Consider the following 20,880-nt stretch of genomic DNA (forward strand, 5'->3'; position numbering starts at 1 on the left):
TCGAGACCAGAGTCGGCACTCGAGACCAGAGTCGGCACTCGAGACCAGAGTCGGCACTCGAGACCAGAGTCGGCACTCGAGACCAGAGTCGGCACTCGAGATCAGAGTCAGAACTCGAGATCAGAGTCAGAACTCGAGATCAGAGTCAGAACTCGAGATCAGAGTCAGAACTCGAGATCAGAGTCAAGCTAAGGAAACAAAGGTGGTAAATAAATAAGAAAGGTTTGTGTTGTAGATGTGGGAACACCCAGCCTCCCACACCTGCCGCCTCTACACCACAACACCCAGCCTCCCACACCTGCCGCCTCTACACCACAACACCCAGCCTCCCACACCTGCTGCCTCTACACCACAACACCCAGCCTCCCTCACCTGCCGCCTCTACACCACACCACCCAGCCTCCCACACCTGCTGCCTCTACACCACAACACCCAGCCTCCCTCACCTGCCGCCTCTACACCACAACACCCAGCCTCCCACACCTGCTGCCTCTACACCACAACACCCAGCCTCCCTCACCTGCCGCCTCTACACCCCAACACCCAGCCTCCCTCACCTGCCGCCTCTACACCACAACACCCAGCCTCCCTCACCTGCCGCCTCTACACCCAGCCTCCCACACCTGCTGCCTCTACACCACAACACCCAGCCTCCCTCACCTGCCGCCTCTACACCACAACACCCAGCCTCCCACACCTGCTGCCTCTACACCACAACACCCAGCCTCCCTCACCTGCCGCCTCTACACCACAACACCCAGCCTCCCACACCTGCTGCCTCTACACCACAACACCCAGCCTCCCACACCTGCCGCCTCTACACCACAACACCCAGCCTCCCACACCTGCCGCCTCTACACCCAGCCTCCCACACCTGCTGCCTCTACACCACAACACCCAGCCTCCCACACCTGCTGCCTCTACACCACAACACCCAGCCTCCCTCACCTGCCGCCTCTACACCACAACACCCAGCCTCCCACACCTGCTGCCTCTACACCACAACACCCAGCCTCCCTCACCTGCCGCCTCTACACCCCAACACCCAGCCTCCCTCACCTGCTGCCTCTACACCACAACACCCAGCCTCCCACACCTGCTGCCTCTACACCACAACACCCAGCCTCCCACACCTGCTGCCTCTACACCACAACACCCAGCCTCCCACACCTGCTGCCTCTACACCACAACACCCAGCCTCCCACACCTGCCGCCTCTACACCACAACACCCAGCCTCCCTCACCTGCCGCCTCTACACCACAACACCCAGCCTCCCACACCTGCTGCCTCTACACCACAACACCCAGCCTCCCACACCTGCCGCCTCTACACCACAACACCCAGCCTCCCACACCTGCCGCCTCTACACCACAACACCCAGCCTCCCACACCTGCCGCCTCTACACCACAACACCCAGCCTCCCACACCTGCCGCCTCTACACCACAACACCCAGCCTCCCACACCTGCCGCCTCTACACTACAACACCCAGCCTCCCCTCACCTGCCGCCTCTACACCACAACACCCAGCCTCCCACACCTGCCGCCTCTACACAACTCCCAGCCTCCCACACCTGCCGCCTCTACACAACACATAGCCTCCCACACCTGCTGCCTCTACACCACAACACCCAGCCTCCCACACCTGCCGCCTCTACACCACAACACCCAGCCTCCCACACCTGCCGCCTCTACACCACAACACCCAGCCTCCCACACCTGCCGCCTCTACACCACAACACCCAGCCTCCCACACCTGCCGCCTCTACACCACAACACCTGCTGCCTCCCACACCTGCTGCCTCTACACCACAACACCTGCTGCCTCCCACACCTGCTGCCTCTACACCACAACACCTGCTGCCTCCCACACCTGCTGCCTCTACACCACAACACCTGCTGCCTCCCACACCTGCTGCCTCTACACCACAACACCCAGCCTCCCACACCTGCTGCCTCTACACCACAACACCCAGCCTCCCACACCTGCTGCCTCTACACCACAACACCCAGCCTCCCACACCTGCTGCCTCTACACCACAACACCCAGCCTCCCACACCTGCCGCCTCTACACCACAACACCCAGCCTCCCACACCTGCCGCCTCTACACCACAACACCCAGCCTCCCACACCTGCCGCCTCTACACCACAACACCCAGCCTCCCACACCTGCTGTCTACACCACAACACCCAGCCTCCCACACCTGCCGCCTCTACACCACAACACCTGCTGCCTCTACACCACAACACCCAGCCTCCCACACCTGCCGCCTCTACACCACAACACCCAGCCTCCCACACCTGCTGCCTCTACACCACAACACCCAGCCTCCCACACCTGCTGCCTCTACACCACAACACCCAGCCTCCCACACCTGCTGCCTCTACACCACAACACCCAGCCTCCCACACCTGCCGCCTCTACACCACAACACCCAGCCTCCCACACCTGCCGCCTCTACACCCCAACACTCAGCCTCCCACACCTGCCGCCTCTACACCACAACACCCAGCCTCCCACACCTGCTGTCTCTACACCACAACACCCAGCCTCCCACACCTGCCGCCTCTACACCACAACACCTGCTGCCTCCCACACCTGCTGCCTCTACACCACAACACCCAGCCTCCCACACCTGCTGTCTCTACACCACAACACCCAGCCTCCCACACCTGCCGCCTCTACACCACAACACCTGCTGCCTCCCACACCTGCTGCCTCTACACCACAACACCCAGCCTCCCACACCCGCTGCCTCTACACCACAACACCCAGCCTCCCACACCTGCCGCCACTACACCACAACACCCAGCCTCCCACACCTACTGCCTCTACACCACAACACCCAGCCTCCCACACCTGCCGCCACTACACCACAACACCCAGCCTCCCACACCTGCCGCCTCTACACCACAACACCCAGCCTCCCACACCTGCCGCCTCTACACCACAACACCCAGCCTCCCACACCTGCTGCCTCTACACCACAACACCCAGCCTCCCACACCCGCTGCCACTACACCACAACACCCAGCCTCCCACACCTACTGCCTCTACACCATGGGCTGCTAATCTTTATACGAGTTATGTTGCTTACATTATACTTTCATACATTAGTTTCTTTGCCATGTGTTTACCAAGCGCATTATTAGACAAGGAACACGAAGCGATCTCTATATGTAAGGGATAAGAAGCCTACTTTACACAGTAAAGCTAGCCTAGAAAAATGTAAAAACATCGTATAGTTGAGTTTTAGGATATTTATTAGCCCTTGACAAGTAAATGACATCTTCTTGGTAAGGGAGATTAATTAATCCTGGCCTAGGGCAGGTCACATATGTTTACCGTGCACAGCTTGCGCACCGTGCACAGCTTGCGCACCGTGCACAGCTTGCACAGCTTGCGCACCGTGCACAGCTTGCGCACCGTGCACAGCTTGCGCACCGTGCACAGCTTGCGCACCGTGCACAGCTTGCGCACCGTGCTCAGCTTGCGCACCGTGCTCAGCTTGCGCACCGTGCTCAGCTTGCGCACCGTGCTCAGCTTGCGCACCGTGCTCAGCTTGCGCACCGTGCTCAGCTTGCGCACCGTGCTCAGCTTGCGCACCGTGCTCAGCTTGCGCACCGTGCTCAGCTTGCACAGCTTGCGCACCGTGCTCAGCTTGCGCACCGTGCACAGCTTGCGCACCGTGCACAGCTTGCGCACCGTGCACAGCTTGCGCACCGTGCACAGCTTGCGCACCGTGCACAGCTTGCGCACCGTGCACAGCTTGCGCACCGTGCTCAGCTTGCGCACCGTGCTCAGCTTGCGCACCGTGCTCAGCTTGCGCACCGTGCTCAGCTTGCGAACCGTGCACAGCTTGCGAACCGTGCACAGCTTGCGTACCGTGCACAGCTTGCGTACCGTGCACGTTTACCACTCCTCTCTTCTGGTCTTAAATCGATAGTGTTGCTGCTAAGTCGCCCCTCGCCTCTCTACCACCCTGTCTACTGGTGACCAATTTGTCACCAGTAAATTTGTCATTTATGTTCCCGTCTGCCCAACACTAGCCGCACGTGTATGCAGGTCCCCGTCTGTGTTACATATTGCTGTGTGGCTCGACCACCACCGAGCCCACAATTGGTCCATTTTGAGCTGTTTTCCTTGAGGGGTTTTCGGGGCTTAGCGTCCCCCGCGGCCCGGTCCTCGACCAGCCCTGCCCAGGACCCGAACACACGACCTATCGCTTGTAACAAGGAACGTTCCCACTACAGCCCCTAAATATCTTGACTGCTGCTGCTGCTAGTATACAAGCAGATAACAATTACACAACTGTGAGAAGTAGCCCTTAGCCAATGATAACTACCAAACTACTGTCAACTCCTTCAGGCTAACCATAGCCCGTGCTTCTTGCCCCGCTCCTGTGCCGGGTAAGTTACGGGCTCACCATAGCCCGTGCTACTTGGACCTTGTTCCGAGTAGCTGAATCTATAAGAACATCCTTGAGGGCGTGGGGCATGTTGCCACTCCCCCAGCGGGAGCAACAGGACACACCACCCTGGGCCAGGGTGCAGGGCATGTTAGTGGCTTCCTGTGTACTGTTGTGAGCCGCCTTCAGTACCCGCACCATCTGCTCACGCAGCCACACGGACTCCTACACAACTTCCATTATTACTGGCGCCAAGAGCAGGGGACGGTGAGGAGGAGGGGGGGGCAGACAAGGGCAGGGGGGGGGAAGGAGGGGGGCAGACAAGGGCAGGGGGGGGGAAGGAGGGGAGCAGACAAGGGCAGGGGGGGGGAAGGAGGGGGGCGGGGAAGGAGGGGGGTAGACAAGGGCAGGGGGGGAAGGAGGGGGGCAGACAAGGGCAGGGGGGGAAGGAGGGGGCAGACAAGGGCAGGGGGGGAAGGAGGGGGCAGACAAGGGCAGGGGGGGGGAAGGAGGGGGGCAGACAAGGGCAGGGGGGGAAGGAGGGGGGCAGACAAGGGCAGGGGGGGGGGGAAGGAGGGGGCAGACAAGGGCAGGGGGGGGGAAGGAGGGGGCAGACAAGGGCAGGGGGGGAAGGAGGGGGGCAGACAAGGGCAGGGGGGGAAGGAGGGAGGCAGACAAGGGCAGGGGGGGAAGGAGGGGGCAGACAAGGGCAGGGGGGGGAAGGAGGGGGCAGACAAGGGCAGGGGGGGGAAGGAGGGGGCAGACAAGGGCAGGGGGGGAAGGAGGGGGGCAGACAAGGGCAGGGGGGGGAAGGAGGGGGCAGACAAGGGCAGGGGGGGGAAGGAGGGGGGCAGACAAGGGCAGGGGGAAGGAGGGGGGCAGACAAGGGCAGGGGGGGGAGGAGGGGGGCAGACAAGGGCAGGGGGAAGGAGGGGTGCAGACAAGGGCAGGGGGAAGGAGGGGGGCAGACAAGGGCAGGGGGAAGGAGGGGGGCAGACAAGGGCAGGGGAAGGAGGGGGGCAGACAAGGTGTTACGACCCTGGGTTCTCCAGTGGAAACCAGAGGTCAAAATTGAGCTATTAAACTTTCTGGTAGTACAGTTGAGTGCATCTCGAACGGCAATTGTTTGTATCTTCCCTGCCAGACGTAAGACTATTATTGTTTCTCAAAGAGCATTTAAAGACTGAGCTGGGGGTTGATTATTAAATAATAACATAGGCACCAACTTTGCTTACTAATACTTTCTAATCATTTGTAAAGTAACAATACGTTGCATAGGGGAAGATCTTTAATGTGCTTAGCTGCACGATCAATTAGGCTCCTTCCGGCACCACGACATGGGAGGCCTAGCCGGTCGCTAGGAGGTCCTTCTCTGGCTGGCGTTCGTGCGGACGAGACCTACTCTGTGGCTGCACCCCTACTCTTCTCCCTTCTCCTCTTACTTATTTCCCTTACCTGAAGTTCCTGTACCCTTAAGTTAAGTACGGGGCATTATTAAGTGTACCTACTCTGGTAGTAACGATTGGTGAGACCTGGGGGTAGTATTTGCCAGTGTTTTGGGAACCCCTAAGTGTTGTTTTTTGTATTAGGGTCCCACGTGGTTTCCCTACCCTAAGCTGCATCCAGCTTCAGTGCTTATCCAGTAGTACTTTACCCTAGCTTGTTCTTAGTGTAAACCTTGTATCCTGCCTACGTGGACCAAGGCTTTTAACGTAAGATAGTGTGGTAAAGTTATTATTATTATTGTTATTGGTGTGAGTGTATATGGGGGGTTGTTAAGGGGTTAATAAATAAGTACATGAATTACAGAGTATCCCTTCTTCCTGTGTGGGAGCGCATTGATCAACCCTTAGACTAACATATATGGTCTAGTAGCAAGTTATTACTACTGTGGATAGTTTATTTTGGGGGCCGGGCCTTTTAGCTCTCCCATATTTGATACTCTTGTCTTCTAACTACCCTTACCCCTTAATAGTACCAGTTCCCCCATAGCCCATCACACATATTTGTAACACAAGGGCAGGTGAAGGAGGGGGGCAGACAAGGGCAGGGGAAGGAGGGGGGCAGACAAGGGCAGGGGAAGGAGGGGGGGCAGACAAGGGCAGGGGGGGGGAAGGAGGGGAGCAGACAAGGGCAGGGGGGGAAGGAGGGGGGCAGACAAGGGCAGGGGAAGGAGGGGGGGCAGACAAGGGCAGGGGGGGGGAAGGAGGGGAGCAGACAAGGGCAGGGGGGGAAGGAGGGGGGCAGACAAGGGCAGGGGGGGAAGGAGGGGGGCAGACAAGGGCAGGGGGGGGAAGGAAGGAGGGGGGCAGGGGGGGGAAGGAAGGAGGGGGGCAGGGGGGGGAAGGAGGGGGGCAGACAAGGGCAGGGGGCAGACAAGGGCAGGGAGGGGAAGGAGGAGGGGAAGGAGGGGGGCAGACAAGGGCAGGAGAAGAACGAGAGACGTGAAAATGGAGAGGCGTGAGAAGGGAGGGGAGGGATACGAGAAGGACAGGGATTGGGGGAGGAGAGAGAGAAAGAGAAAGAGAGAGAAGGGCAGGGTGCGGGAAGAGGGGAGGGCAGGGTGCGGGAAGAGGGGAGGGCAGGGTGCGGGAAGAGGGGAGGGCAGGGTGCGGGAAGAGGGGAGGGCAGGGTGCGGGAAGAGGGGAGGGCAGGGTGCGGGAAGAGGGGAGGGCAGGGTGCGGGAAGAGGGGAGGGAGGGAGAGGTGGAGAAGTGAGAGCAAGATGAAGGCGGGGGAAGGGTGCTGGAATAAGGCTCATCTGTCTACTTATCGGTAAAGTCATCAACAAACACTTCATACTGCAGCTATTAAACTGAACTCCACCTCCGTCCCCATCAGTCACGCACCATACTCTCTCATCTGACTCCCTCCCACCCCCCCCTACTTTAGGGGGGGGGGCAGGGGGGAAGATGGGAGGGGGCAGGTTAAGGAAAGGTTTTGGGAAATGTGGAATATAGTGCGAGTTATGGTTGATGATACGATATTTGCGTCTCTGATGGATGTGTTTGTCTATTGGCACAGCTGCGAGTGTGTGTCGTTATTTCAATATACTTGGATGGCTATAGATGATTGTTCTTTAGATTACACATACACCAGTTGATTGACAGTTGAGAGGCGAGCCGAAAGAGCAGAGCTCAACCCCCGCAAACACAACTAGGTGAATACAACTAGGTGAATACAACTAGGTGAATACAGCTAGGTGAATACAACTAGGTGAATACAACTAGGTGAATACAACTAGGTGAATACAACTAGGTGAATACAACTAGGTGAATACACACACACACACACAGGATAATTTTTACCTGTTGATTGACGGTTGAGAAGCGGGACCCAAAGAGCCAGAGATCAACCCCCGCAAGCACACACAGGTTAGTACAAATAGGTGAGTACACACACAGTGTGAATGAATAGGGACATTGAAACAGTTGCTAAACTATTGCAAGAAGAGGATATTGCAAGAAGAGGACACTATAGGGATCTTGGACAATTTTTTTAACGAGTAAGTAGAGAGGCTTGTTGCTAGGCAAGACAGTAAGGCAGTATGCCAAATGTTGCAAAAAATTCCATGAAGGAACGCAAGCATTCATACCAAAACAGAGATGCAGGACCGTAAAACAGGATTGGTGCAACAGAAACTGTCAAGAGGACCAAAGAGGATAATTCAATTAAATGGGTTCAATATAGGAAGAAGCTGAACCCATAATCATACCAGCACTATAAGCAAGCAAGAAACAATTACAAAGGAGTGAGGAGCAAGGCAGAAAGAAACTTTGAGAAAGGGATTACAGACAAAAATAAAACAGATCCAGGCCTTTTGCTTTTAATTAATTTATAGAAACTGAATGTAAAGGATAAATTCCAGAGTGAGAACGGGGGAACAGGAGTAGAGAAAATGTAAAAAATGTGAAATGATAAATGAAAAATTCTGAAAGTGTGTGTACAAAATGAAGATTTCAGAGACACGGACCAAATACCAATTCTAGAGCACGCCATAGAAAACAGAGGTACAGTATCTCAAGACTAAATGGAAAAATTACTCTTGAAGCAATTAAGAAATAAGGCGGTCGGACCTGATTAAGTTTCTTTCACCTTGGGTGCTGCGAGAATGTGCAACCGAGCTGAGCATTCCACTAATATTCTAGACATCATTGTGCACAAGAATCTTAGCAGATATATGAAAAAAGACAAACATAGTACCATTCTATAAAAAAAAAAAAAAATGGTAGTCGAGATGAACCTCTGAATTATACACCCGTATCATTAAATTAACAAGAGTGGTGGTCAAAACATTAGGAAAAAAAATAGGTAAACCCAAATGACTAACACCTCAGAGTAATGACATAACACAGACATTACGGTTTTTAAACAGGAAGATCCTGTGTAACAAATCATCTTAGGTTTTATGGTAGAGCCACAGAGATAATCAAAATCGAGATCCTAAATATAGTTAATGTCCTAGTACTGTATACAAGTCACTGGAGGCAAATCATCAGCAGTTTAAAGACCAACTAATGAAAATAGAACACTGCTTAAAAAACCTCATAAATCCAGCCCCAAACATCATCTTGCTTGGGGACTTCAACCTACGGCACCTGAAATGGAAGACCCTAGCTAATACTGTACAGTTATATCAGAGAATACCAGGAAGTAGCCTAAATGAAGTCACATGCAAATGACCTGCTACGGATGTGCGACAGATTTGCCTTAAACCAACAAACAGTAGAACCAACTAGAAATGAGAACAAGCTGGACCTCATTTTCACTAATAATGATTAATTCATCAGGAATATAATGATTACAAATACCTGTTACTCACATCACAATTAAAGTTCTGACAAGCATGTCCTGCACAATCAGTCCCGAATCCCAGTGGAGGAAAATTCAGCAAATTCAATTTCAATAATAAACAGATAAACTGGGGAGCAAATAAAAAAAAAGACCTTACGGAAATAAGCTTGGAAGAACAGTTAGAAAATGCAAACCTGAACCAGTGCCTAAAAAGAAATAAGCTCAGTAGCAATAGAAATATGCTCAAACCGCATACCCTTAGGAAAAAAGAGGGAGACTGCAGACTGGGGCGGGAACGTCATTCCCTCTACAGTATATGCGAAGAAAACGAATCACGGAACAACTTTTGTCACACTATTTCAAGAACAGCGAAGGTGGTTACGTAGAGAAATAGAAACTATTGAACAAGATACTATAGATACAAGAACTATTGCTACAAGATTCATACAAAACCCAGGAGAGAGCAAAAGGCCATTAGTGAAAGAAATCCGAAATATTTTTTTCTCCTATGCAAAATCGAGATAAACTAGCCCTTGCGAAAGGGAGATGGAACTTTCACCGATGACAAAAAAAAAAAAAAAAAAAAAAAAAAAAAAAAAAAAAAAAGGAGCAAAATACTGAGGAATCAGCACGACTGTTTACAGCGAGCCACTAAACACTCAGATTAATAATCCAAATGAATTTTTCATGGATGTGATACCAACATCAAATCATATCAGATGTCACCCTATGCCAATGGATTTTGAAGCAATAGATAGTATGCCTATGCACTCTGCACCAGGCCCTGATTCTTGGAACACACTATATTCATCAAGAACTAAAAATATACACTATCGCAGGCCCTTCACATTCTCTGGAGACTAAATACTGGCGTTATCCCTGGCATGCTAAAAACAGCAGAGATGGCACCACTTCATAAACGGGGAAATAAGGCAGGGACAAAAAATTAGACCGATAGCACTATCATCACATCATAAAAATGTTTTAGTGCGCGCTAAGAAACAAGATCACAAAACACATGGAATCACAGCATCTTCATAACTCTGGACAACATGGTTTCAGAACAAGGCGCTCTTGCCTGTCGCAGTTGCTGGACCACTAAGCACCACTCTGGCCTTAAATGCCATGGAAGACAAGCAAAACGCTGATGTAATTTACACAAATTTCTCAAAAGCCTTCGACAAATGTGACCATGGTGTCATTGCACACAAAATGCGTTCAAAAGGAATTACTGGAAAAATAGGCAGATGGATCTACAATTTCCTGACCAACAGAACTCAATATATAATGGTCAACAAAATAAAATCTATCAACCGTGAAGAGCTCAGTCCCCCAGGGTACTGTGACTTGCTGTACTTTTTATCATATCGGACATGAACAAGGGTACAAACTAGAGCACTATCATCCTTTGCAGATGACACTAGGATATTTATGAATAAACATAGAGGACGCAGCAAACCTCCAATCAGATGTATATCAGGTCTTTCAGTGGGCTACAGAAAATAATATGGTATTTACAAGTTCCAGCTCATGAGCTACGGAAAAAATTAAAATATAAAAACAAAGTACAATACCAGTCAAATCATAACAGAACGAAAACGCAATGTAAAGGATTTAGGCGTACTCGTGTCGGAAGACCTTACCTTTAAAGAACACAAAGTAACTGCCACAACTGTTTTACAGAAGAACCTTTCAAACTACAGATGATTTACCAATGATGATACTTTCCAAGACCCTAGTGCTCTCTACAGTGGAACACTGTTGTACATTTTTTTTTTTTTGGGGGGGGGGGAGATATTCCTGCGCGGGCCCTAAGCCTCTGGCTGGTTGCACAATGACCGCCTCTTTCAAGAAATTGCTGACCTGGAGAGCGTGCAGAGATCCTTTACTGCTAGAATCTACTCGGTAAAACATCTGAACTATAGGGTCCGACTAAAATGCCTTAAACTGTATTCTCTTGAGCGCAGAGATACACAATAAATTACACGAAGATATTGGAGGGGCTGGTCCCAAACCTGCACACAGAAATAACTCCACGTGAGACCAGACGGCATGGCAGAATGTACAGAATACTCCCATTGAAAAGCAGAGGTGGCACTACACATAAGGGGCATAACTGGCCGATCCCTCACAGTGTTCAGGAGAGAACTTGATAAACACCTCCGAAGGATACATAATCAACCAGGCTGTGATTCGTACGTCAGGCTGCGAGCAGCCGCGTCCAACAGCCTGGTTGACCAGTCCAGCAATGAGGAGGCCTGGTCGAGGATCGGGCCGCGGGGACGTTAAGCCCAGAAATCAACGCAAGATAACCGCAAGGTAGGGTAAGGAGATGATACTACAGGAAAGACAATTTCAACATGAAATACAGACCAACACCTCCCCAACCCCTAAAAATATACTTAACCATAAGGTCAAAGCATGTACATATAAACATGCGAGTATTAATGTTAATGCTTCACTCCATACATCCTATAGACATCCACGTCCCGAAATGCACGAGGCAAACCTAAAAACACACTGCTCCTTGCAAAAAATTACTTGGCTACTAAACACAGTGTCAGCAAGGCGGACTGCCCGCCTGTCATAACTCCTTACTTATTTTCAAATTAAAAACAAAATTTACCCCACCCCAAAAATATAAGTGGAGGGATAGAGGTGCGGCGCCAAGGTAGTAGGGAGGAGCAGCTAGGGCTGTGCCTAGGTTTCACCAGCCACCCGTGCACACCTCCAGATGACCCAAATTCACAACTCAAAACATGAAATCAAAGGATTACGAAGGACTAAATGCTATTAGGCGGCAGGTAAGACGGAAGCCATGCCCAGGAGAGAGCAGAGGCGTCCAGTGGACAAGTAGCCTACTTTACGTGTAATTTGGTTTGCATGAGGCAACATTATGCTTAGCTTGTAGCCTGTGTGGGTCTGTGAGGGTGACAGACGCAGTGCGTCAACAGCTGCAGGCTTGGACACCACTAGTGCTCTTGTCAGCAGTGTGGCCTGCACCACTCATTATTCTCCACCCCGGAAAAACTGGTGGTGGGGGGTGATCCCCCTACCAAACTCCATCCTCTTCATCCCCACACACCCAACTCCCCATCCTCTCCCCCCCATATTCCCCATCCTCCTCACCCCCCCCCCCCCCTTCAACTCGACAATCTTAGACCTGAAGGGCCAACACAAAAGGTGGCCTCACTGTGTGTAGTGGGAGCAGTATAACAGACTACACACACCAGGGAGGAGACAAGTAGAAACAGTTGATTGACAGTTGAGAGACGGGCCGAAAGAGCAGAGCTCAACCCCCGCAAGCACAAGTAGGTAAATACAACTAGGTTAATACATGTCATTAAGACACTAGTGACATACTACAGATGAGGATAGAAGCACAAACCAGTGAATCTGTACGATGGTACAACATGGTTGCAGCTGGCAATCCCAGTCATTATGGCCGAAGGAGGAGGAGGACGAGGGAGAGAATCAGTAATAGCAAGAATCCGTCTTGGATACAAATATCCATGGAGATATGGAATGGAAACAACAGTTGATCAGCGAAGTTGTAGAATCTGTGGTGAGAGTGATGGACACCGCCTTGACCACTATCTACGTGAATGTGAACACCTGAGAGACATCAGAAGTATATGTAGAATAATAAACCCCACATTGATTGAGTTAGGAAAACACTGTCAAATATTGATACTGTTCTTAAAAGATTCCCCCATTTCGCACCCGCAAGATAACGTAAGCTTTTAAGGGTTGATAGATGTTAATCTTCTTGTTTGAGGAGCTGTTCACTTGAGACAGTTAAGCAAGTCCCAGCTGTGTCTGGGTACAAGTGACAGGATGAACAACCCAGCGGGTTTTCTTCCTTTTGGGGAGTGTTGTACATGCTGCTATGGCGGTGTGTCCACTCACAGGATGAGTGGCGCTGCCCAATACTGTCACTACGGCGGTGTGTCCACTCACAGGATGAGTGGCGCTGCCCAATACTGTCACTACGGCGGTGTGTCCACTCACAGGATGAATGACGCTGCCCAATACTGTCACTACGGCGGTGTGTCCACTCACAGGATGAGTGACGTTGCCCAATACTGTCACTACGGCGGTGTGTCCACTCACAGGATGAGTGACGCTGCCCAATACTGTCACTATGGCGGTGTATCCACTCACAGGATGAGTGACGCTGCCCAATACTGTCACTATGGCGGTGTGTCCACTCACAGGATGAGTGGCGCTGCCCAATACTGTCACTATGGCGGTGTGTCCACTCACAGGATGAGTGGCGCTGCCCAATACTGTCACTATGGTGGTGTGTCCACTCACAGGATGAGTGACGCTGCCCAATACTGTCACTATGGCGGTGTGTCCACTCACAGGATGAGTGGCGCTGCCCAATACTGTCACTATGGCGGTGTGTCCACTCACAGGATGAGTGACGCTGCCCAATACTGTCACTATGGCGGCGTGTCCACTCACAGGATGAGTGGCGCTGCCCAATACTGTCACTATGGCGGTGTGTCCACTCACGGGATGAGTGGCGCTGCCCAATAAACTCGCCCCTCGGGGCAAAATTTAAAAAAAATGACAGTATGCTTCACACGCACCACGGGATAGGCCTGCCTCTGCACGTAGAAACCTGTCTAGTGGGGGGGGGGGAGCCAATAGGCCTAGTGCAGCATTCCTACTTTCTAGGTCTTCTTTCCGTGAGTATTCTTGTCTATACCACGCGCCTTCCCACCCTAACACGAGACCCCCCCCCCATGTGCACAAACCCGCCCCCTCTCTTCACCCCCTCATGTGCACAAACCCGCCCCCTCTCTTCACCCCCCCCCCATGTGCACAAACCCGCCCCCTCTCTTCACCCCCCCATGTGCACAAACCCGCCCCCTCTCTTCACCCCCCCCATGTGCACAAACCCGCCCCCTCATTTCACCCCCCCCCCCATGTGCACAAACCCGCCCCCTCTCTTCACCCCCCCCCCATGTGCACAAACCCGCCCCCTCTCTTCACCCCCCATGTGCACACCCCCCTCACCATACACACCCCCAATGTACTGGACACACCACACCCTCGTACCCCCCCCCCACATACACAGCATACTCGTCAAAACGTACACCTTCACGTACAACATACATGTGCCCCTCCCCACGTGCACATCACACCCCCCACGTACATGTGCCCCTCCCCCACGTGCACACCACACCCCCCACGTACATGTGCCCCTCCCCACGTGCACATCACACCCCCCACGTACATGTGCCCCTCCCCCACGTGCACACCACACCCCCCACGTACATGTGCCCCTCCCCACGTGCACATCACACCCCCCACGTACATGTGCCCCTCCCCCACGTGCACACTACACTCCCCACGTACATGTGCCCCTCCCCCCACGTGCACACCACACCCCCCACGTACATGTGCCCCTCCCCCCACGTGCACACCACACCCCCCACGTACATGTGCCCCTCCCCCCACGTGCACACCACACCCCCCACGTACATGTGCCCCTCCCCCCACGTGCACACTACACTCCCCACGTACATGTGCCCCTGTACATGTGCCCCTCCCCACGTGCACATCACACCCCCCACGTACATATGCCCCTCCCCCACGTGCACACCACACCCCCACGTGCATGTGCCCCTCCCCCCACGTGCACACCACACCCCCCCACGTACATGTGCCCCTCCCCCCACGTGCACACCACACCCCCCCACGTACATGTGCCCCTCCCCCCCACGTGCACACCACACCCCCCACGTACATGTGCCCCTCCCCCCACGTGCACACCACACCCCCCACGTACATGTGCCCCTCCCCCCACGTGCACACCACACCCCCCACGTGCACACCACACCCCCCACGTACACACCACACCCCCCACGTGCACACCACACCCCCCACGTACATGTGCCCCTCCCCCCACGTGCACACCACACCCCCCACGTACATGTGCCCCTCCCCCCACGTGTACACCACCCCCCGCACGTACATGTGCCCCTCCCCCCACGTGCACACCACACCCCCCACGTACATGTGTCCCTCCCCCCACGTACATGTGCCCCTCCCCCACCTATACACCACACCTGCCCCTCCCCCACCTGCCCCTCCCCCACCTACACACCCCCCCACTTGCCCCTCCCCCACCTACACACACCCCCCACTTGCCCCTCCCCCACCTACACACACCCCCCACCTGCCACTCCCTCACCTACACACACCCCACCTGCCCCTCCCTCAACTGTCCCTCCCCCACCTACACACACCCCCCACCTGCCCCTCCCCCCACCTACACACACCCCCCCCCACCTGCCCCTCCCCCATCTACACACCACACCCCCCACCTGCCCCTCCCCCATCTACACACCACACCCCCCACCTGCCCCTCCCCCATCTACACACCACACCCCCACCTGCCCCTCCCCCATCTACACACCACACCCCCCACCTGCCCCTCCCCCATCTACACACCACACCCCCCACCTGCCCCTCCCCCATCTACACACCACACCCCCCACCTGCCCCTCCCCCATCTACACACCACACCCCCCACCTGCCCCTCCCCCATCTACACACCACACCCCCCACCTGCCCCTCCCTCATCTACACACCACACCCCCCACCTGCCCCTCCCCCACCTACACACCCCCACCTACACACCCCCACCTACACCTCCCCCACCTACACCTCCCCCACCTACACCTCCCCCACCTACACCTCCCCCACCTACACACCCCCCACGTGGCTCAGGGAGCCTCACCATGGCGGCTTCTGGCTATTTCAGGCGCCGCCACCCTGCCCCCCCGGCCTGCAGCCTCACCTTGGAGCCGATCTGGTTGCCGCACTGGCCGGCCTGCAGGTGGACGATCTCCCTCATGACGGCGGCGGTGTAGGAGGCAGCAGCAGCAGCAGCAGGAGGTGTGAGGAGTGAGGCGTGAGGAGGCGCGGCTGGTGTGAGGGGCGGCGAGCGACTGACGGCCTGAGGGCGCCTCACCCCCGGCGCCGGCCGCCGCCGCCTCCAGGTGGCACCACCCGCCACCACCCATATATCTCCTATATTACCCCTCTTACCCCTCATATATCACCCCTCGTCGCATCTCCACATCATACTCATCAACTGCTTTACAGCTGGATATTAACTTGTTGGTATATGGGAGCCGGAGGCGGGTAAATAATAGAGAAGCCGGACTGATGGCACCACCGTCCACCCTGCTACCACACTCATATATCTCCTATATTACCTTCCCTTCCCTCATATATCCCCCCCTCATTATCCCCACATAACACCCATCTCAAGTACTTTAAGGCTGGATATCGATTTCTTTATATAAGGACCCGGAGACGGGTAAATAATAGAAAAAAAAGACTGATGGCACCACCATCACCCCGTCTATAACACACCCAAAACCCACCTATAAACCTCTTCCTCTATATCATCTTGAGACATTCATCGTGAAGGCATCACCGGCTACATATATACATATATATACTAGAACATGTAAGCTACAGGAGGCTGGTACATACAGACGCCGAGCCTGTGTGGGGGTCCCGGGCCGCCCCGGCCAACACGTGGTGCAGCTCAGCTCTCAAAAGTTATAAATGGTCTAGCAGTCATATGGCCTAAAGTATATCATGGTAAACTTACTAGAAGTTAGAGAGGCTCGGGGATACTAAATGGGAAACTTTTAGGCGAGATATTGAAGGTTTACCGGATATTAATCAGTAAATCTATACTAGGCTTCAAGTAAGCGCTAGGTAATAAAGTAATATTTTTGGGTATATTTTCGAGAGTTGAAGCAGCTCATGTATACTATAGGAATACTGCTGAGGTATACTAGAGGAATACAGCTCATGTATACTAGAGGAATACTGCTGAGGTATACTATAGGAATACAGCTCATGTATACTAGAGGAATACTGCTGAGGTATACTATAGGAATACAGCTCATGTATACTAGAGGAATACTGCTGAGGTATACTATAGGAATACAGCTCATGAATACTGCTGATGTATACTATAGGAATACAGCTCATGAATACTGCTGATGTATACTATAGGAATACAGCTCATGTATACTATACTAGAGGAATACTGCTGATGTATACTATAAGAATACAGCTCGTGTATACTAGAGGAACACAGCTCATAGTCTACCTTCTAGGAATCAGAGATTGATAGATATTACTAAGTAAACCGGTTATAGAAGCCGACGAATTGTATTGAAGAGGGGCTTGAGGGGGATTAAAGTTTACAAAGTCACTACAGTTTACACATGCTGATGTATACTATTGGGTAATTTAATCTACACCAGATTAGAGAGACAGACATGAATTATTGGGTAAATTTACTATAATCTACTAGCCCCCCCCCCCCCTCCCTCTTCCTACAGCTGTAGGCTACTATTAGGAAAACGTGGTTTACCTGCTATATTATGGATACTATTGGGTATCCATATCGTAGTAGACGCTATACTATATTCGTAGCTGACGGATACTACTGGGTAAACTTACTGGGAGTTAGTGGCGGTGAAGAATACTGTTGTGTAAACTCATTGGAAATTAGAGGGAATGATAATACAATAGAGGCAATGAGTTAGAAAAGGTGAAAGATGCTAATGAATAAACTCAAGTTAGAGGGATGACGGATACTATTGAGAAAACTATATATGAGGTAGAGGGGCTGATGTATACTAAAGAGTAAACTCTGAGCTAGTGGGAATGACGGATACTACACCAAGTAAACTCACTTTGAGTTAGAAGGGATGCCAGATAACTTGCGGATACTTTACTTGGTAAGCTTACTATATGGCTTAAGTTAACTTGAGGCGAAAGAATACTATTGGGTAAACTCACTGTGAGTTAGAGAGGCTGAGGGATACTTTGAGCAAGAATTTAATTGAATACATAAAATCATTAAGAAACACCAAGGATACAAAGTCTATACCGCACTGCGTCTCACGTCCAGATGTACTCACCTAGTTGTGCTTGCGAGGGTTGAGCTCTGGCTCTTTGGTCCCGCCTCTCAACTGTCAATCAACAGGTGTACAGGTTCCTGAGCCTATTGGGCTCTATCATATCTACACTTGAAACTGTGTATGGAGTCAGCCTCCACCACATCACTGCCTAATGCATTCTAGAAATCTGAAGCATTGAGTTGAACGAACCGGAAAACTAATTTTTACTTGTGTTGTAAAGACAAACTAACCTAACCTTCCCAGGCCTGATACACTATATGAGGCCTAATATAGTACATATGTGTGCTATACTAGGCCTAGGAATATTTAATTTAGTTTTTTAGCTTAATTTATTTGAAAAGAATTCCTTACTAGTCAGTATACTGCTATCTAAAAGCTAAGTACGTACGAATTGTGACTATTGATAATAGTCATAATAAGTACTATCAAACAGGAGGATGAGTTGTGTTACTGAGAAGTATATAAACTTTATATTGTGTAGTATTTCCCTTGTAAATTGATGTATATATATATATATATATATATATATATATATATATATATATATATATATATATATATATATATATATATATATATATATATATATATATATATATATAACCTTTATATTGTAAATATTGTATTTTTAATAAAGAGGAAAACAAAGTTTATACATAGGAGTGTGTATTGAGTAAAATATTTGACAGTAGTCAAATATATTCTCCCCATGTTGTAAGTGATATCAAGAAACATATCATCATTCACTGTTACGGACTAGGCTTACCTACAACGTTATAGCCTGCAAAATTTGTATACGTAATTTATATACACAATTAGAATACATAATTTGCATACACGACAGTGATTTATTAAAGACGTCAGTAAGGTGACGTTCTGTATGCAAATTGACCATTGTGGATATGCAAATTGGATAAAGATATATATATTGATAGCCACTTTATGTAAGAATAATGGAAGAATAGGAGAATGTTTTAATTTGAATATTCTGCATTAGGCTTCATGTTTCTTATGAGTTGCATATGAGCATAATTTTAAATAGGTAATATATTATATACAAATCCATGATAGGATAATGTACATTTATTTTGGAGAGAATGGGATTGTGCCTTAGAATGAAATGTAAACTTATTTCTAGGATTATGTTTAATCTGCATATCAGGTGTTGAAACATTTATAAGTTGATTATCAACATGTAAACATAAGTAAAGTAATTCAATATATAGATAGTGATGAATACAGTGACGGTTACACAGCCTTTGCCACAGGTGTAAACTCTCAGTGGAGCATGTGCAACCTGTCCTCACGCCAGGCTCGTTAATGCAGCGGCCGTCCCCCCAAGCCGCCCGTACTCCCAAAATTTCCCAATGTCGAGAAACCGTCGTACTAAAGTGCCCTTATCCTAACCTGCCAGAGGGCCCAACACTGAAGACGAGACAGTATGTCATTTTCGCCACCCGCTTCCATATTCTAGACAATTTTTGGCCTTAAGTGTCATACGTCAATACGTCAATACGTCAAAATCCGACGCTCTATTACGAGGACTCCAAAACGCATTCAAAAATTTTAACATACTCTGTATTTAAAATAGGTTTCTTGTCGTATATAAATTAACATTATTAATTAAAGTTCTATGTACACTGTAGTTAGGGTTAGGTTAAGTGTTTAGGTTCTGTTGGCGATTATTTGTATTTGTAGTACGTGGGTGAAGCATTTACAGCGTTGTGGTTCGAACAAGTCATCAGTGAAGCACTTGTTCCGGAAGTGTTCGGACGTCATCAGTTGTGAGTCGTGTGTAAACAGTTTTTCATTCATAAACGGAGGAGTTTGGCGGCTGGTCTAACGAGCATTTGACCTGTGTTGATGAGGACTGGCTGGTATACCAAGCTGACTGGATATATTTTGCTCACTCAGCAATTTGTACACTTTAATATTATTTGACTCATAAGTTAATGCATCGATGTTGAGCAAGTTAAATTAACAAGAGCTCTCAGGTGATTATTGCAGTCTTGTGTTAGCTGAAGGATGTTACTTTACGTGTGATAGTAGGAATTAAGTGTTGTCACCTGTAGCTCAGTGATATACCCACATCGTCCCAGGCACTTCGTACTCCTGCCAAAACGCTTGCACCATCGGGTCCTGCACCATCAACCCAAGTAAAACAGAAACAAGCAACACTTAGTGGGCCAGCCAGAGGCTTAGGCCCACTTTTTTTTTTGCAGGGATATTCCTGCAAAAAAAAAAAAAAAAAAAACCCTCCTGCACCATCAACCCGCCTGCACTCAGTGTTTCTGCACCTGCTCCTGCAATAACTGCGGACCCCATTAATCTTGCAACACCAAGTTCTGCACCTCAGCCCACCGTAGTACCCACATTATACATCATTGACCATTATATATCTTTGGAAACTTTACATTAACGGAGAAAGAATCTACACTCAGTGTCACAGAATCATCTTCCTTTCCCGCCACCCTGGGCGTCCAAGATCAAAGAACCGCATCCGTCCCTGACGAATATGATCTCACACTTTCATTAGTAATCACGAGACTGCAGCTTTACCGGAAAATAAACGTTTCTAGATCCTAGAATGGAGCACAAAATTTCGGGAAGAAATCACACCGGAGGAGTCGAAGCCGAGACACTCCATCACTGCTTCGGCATTACCTCACTAAACAGGGCACTCACTGACCCGGACTACCACAC

General features: G+C 50.8%; 1 protein-coding gene across 2 annotated transcripts in view; it reads right to left on the minus strand.

Moving 5' to 3' along the window:
- LOC123752476 (tubulin beta-4B chain) overlaps window positions 1-20,880 on the minus strand; it is a 70,026-nt gene that overhangs the window by 47,474 nt on the left and 1,672 nt on the right. The window contains exon 1 of one of the 2 annotated variants that reach the window (XM_069313427.1): window positions 16,023-16,295. The exons of the other annotated variant lie outside the window; for it this stretch is intronic. Coding sequence (XP_069169528.1) covers window positions 16,023-16,280 — 258 coding nt within the window. The 5' untranslated portion in view covers window positions 16,281-16,295. Of the gene's footprint in view, window positions 1-16,022; window positions 16,296-20,880 lie in introns of those variants that run through there. 2 annotated transcript variants of the gene reach the window in all.

The sequence above is a fragment of the Procambarus clarkii genome, chromosome 75, assembly GCF_040958095.1.
Source record: "Procambarus clarkii isolate CNS0578487 chromosome 75, FALCON_Pclarkii_2.0, whole genome shotgun sequence".
In the NCBI taxonomy this organism is placed as follows: domain Eukaryota; kingdom Metazoa; phylum Arthropoda; class Malacostraca; order Decapoda; family Cambaridae; genus Procambarus; species Procambarus clarkii.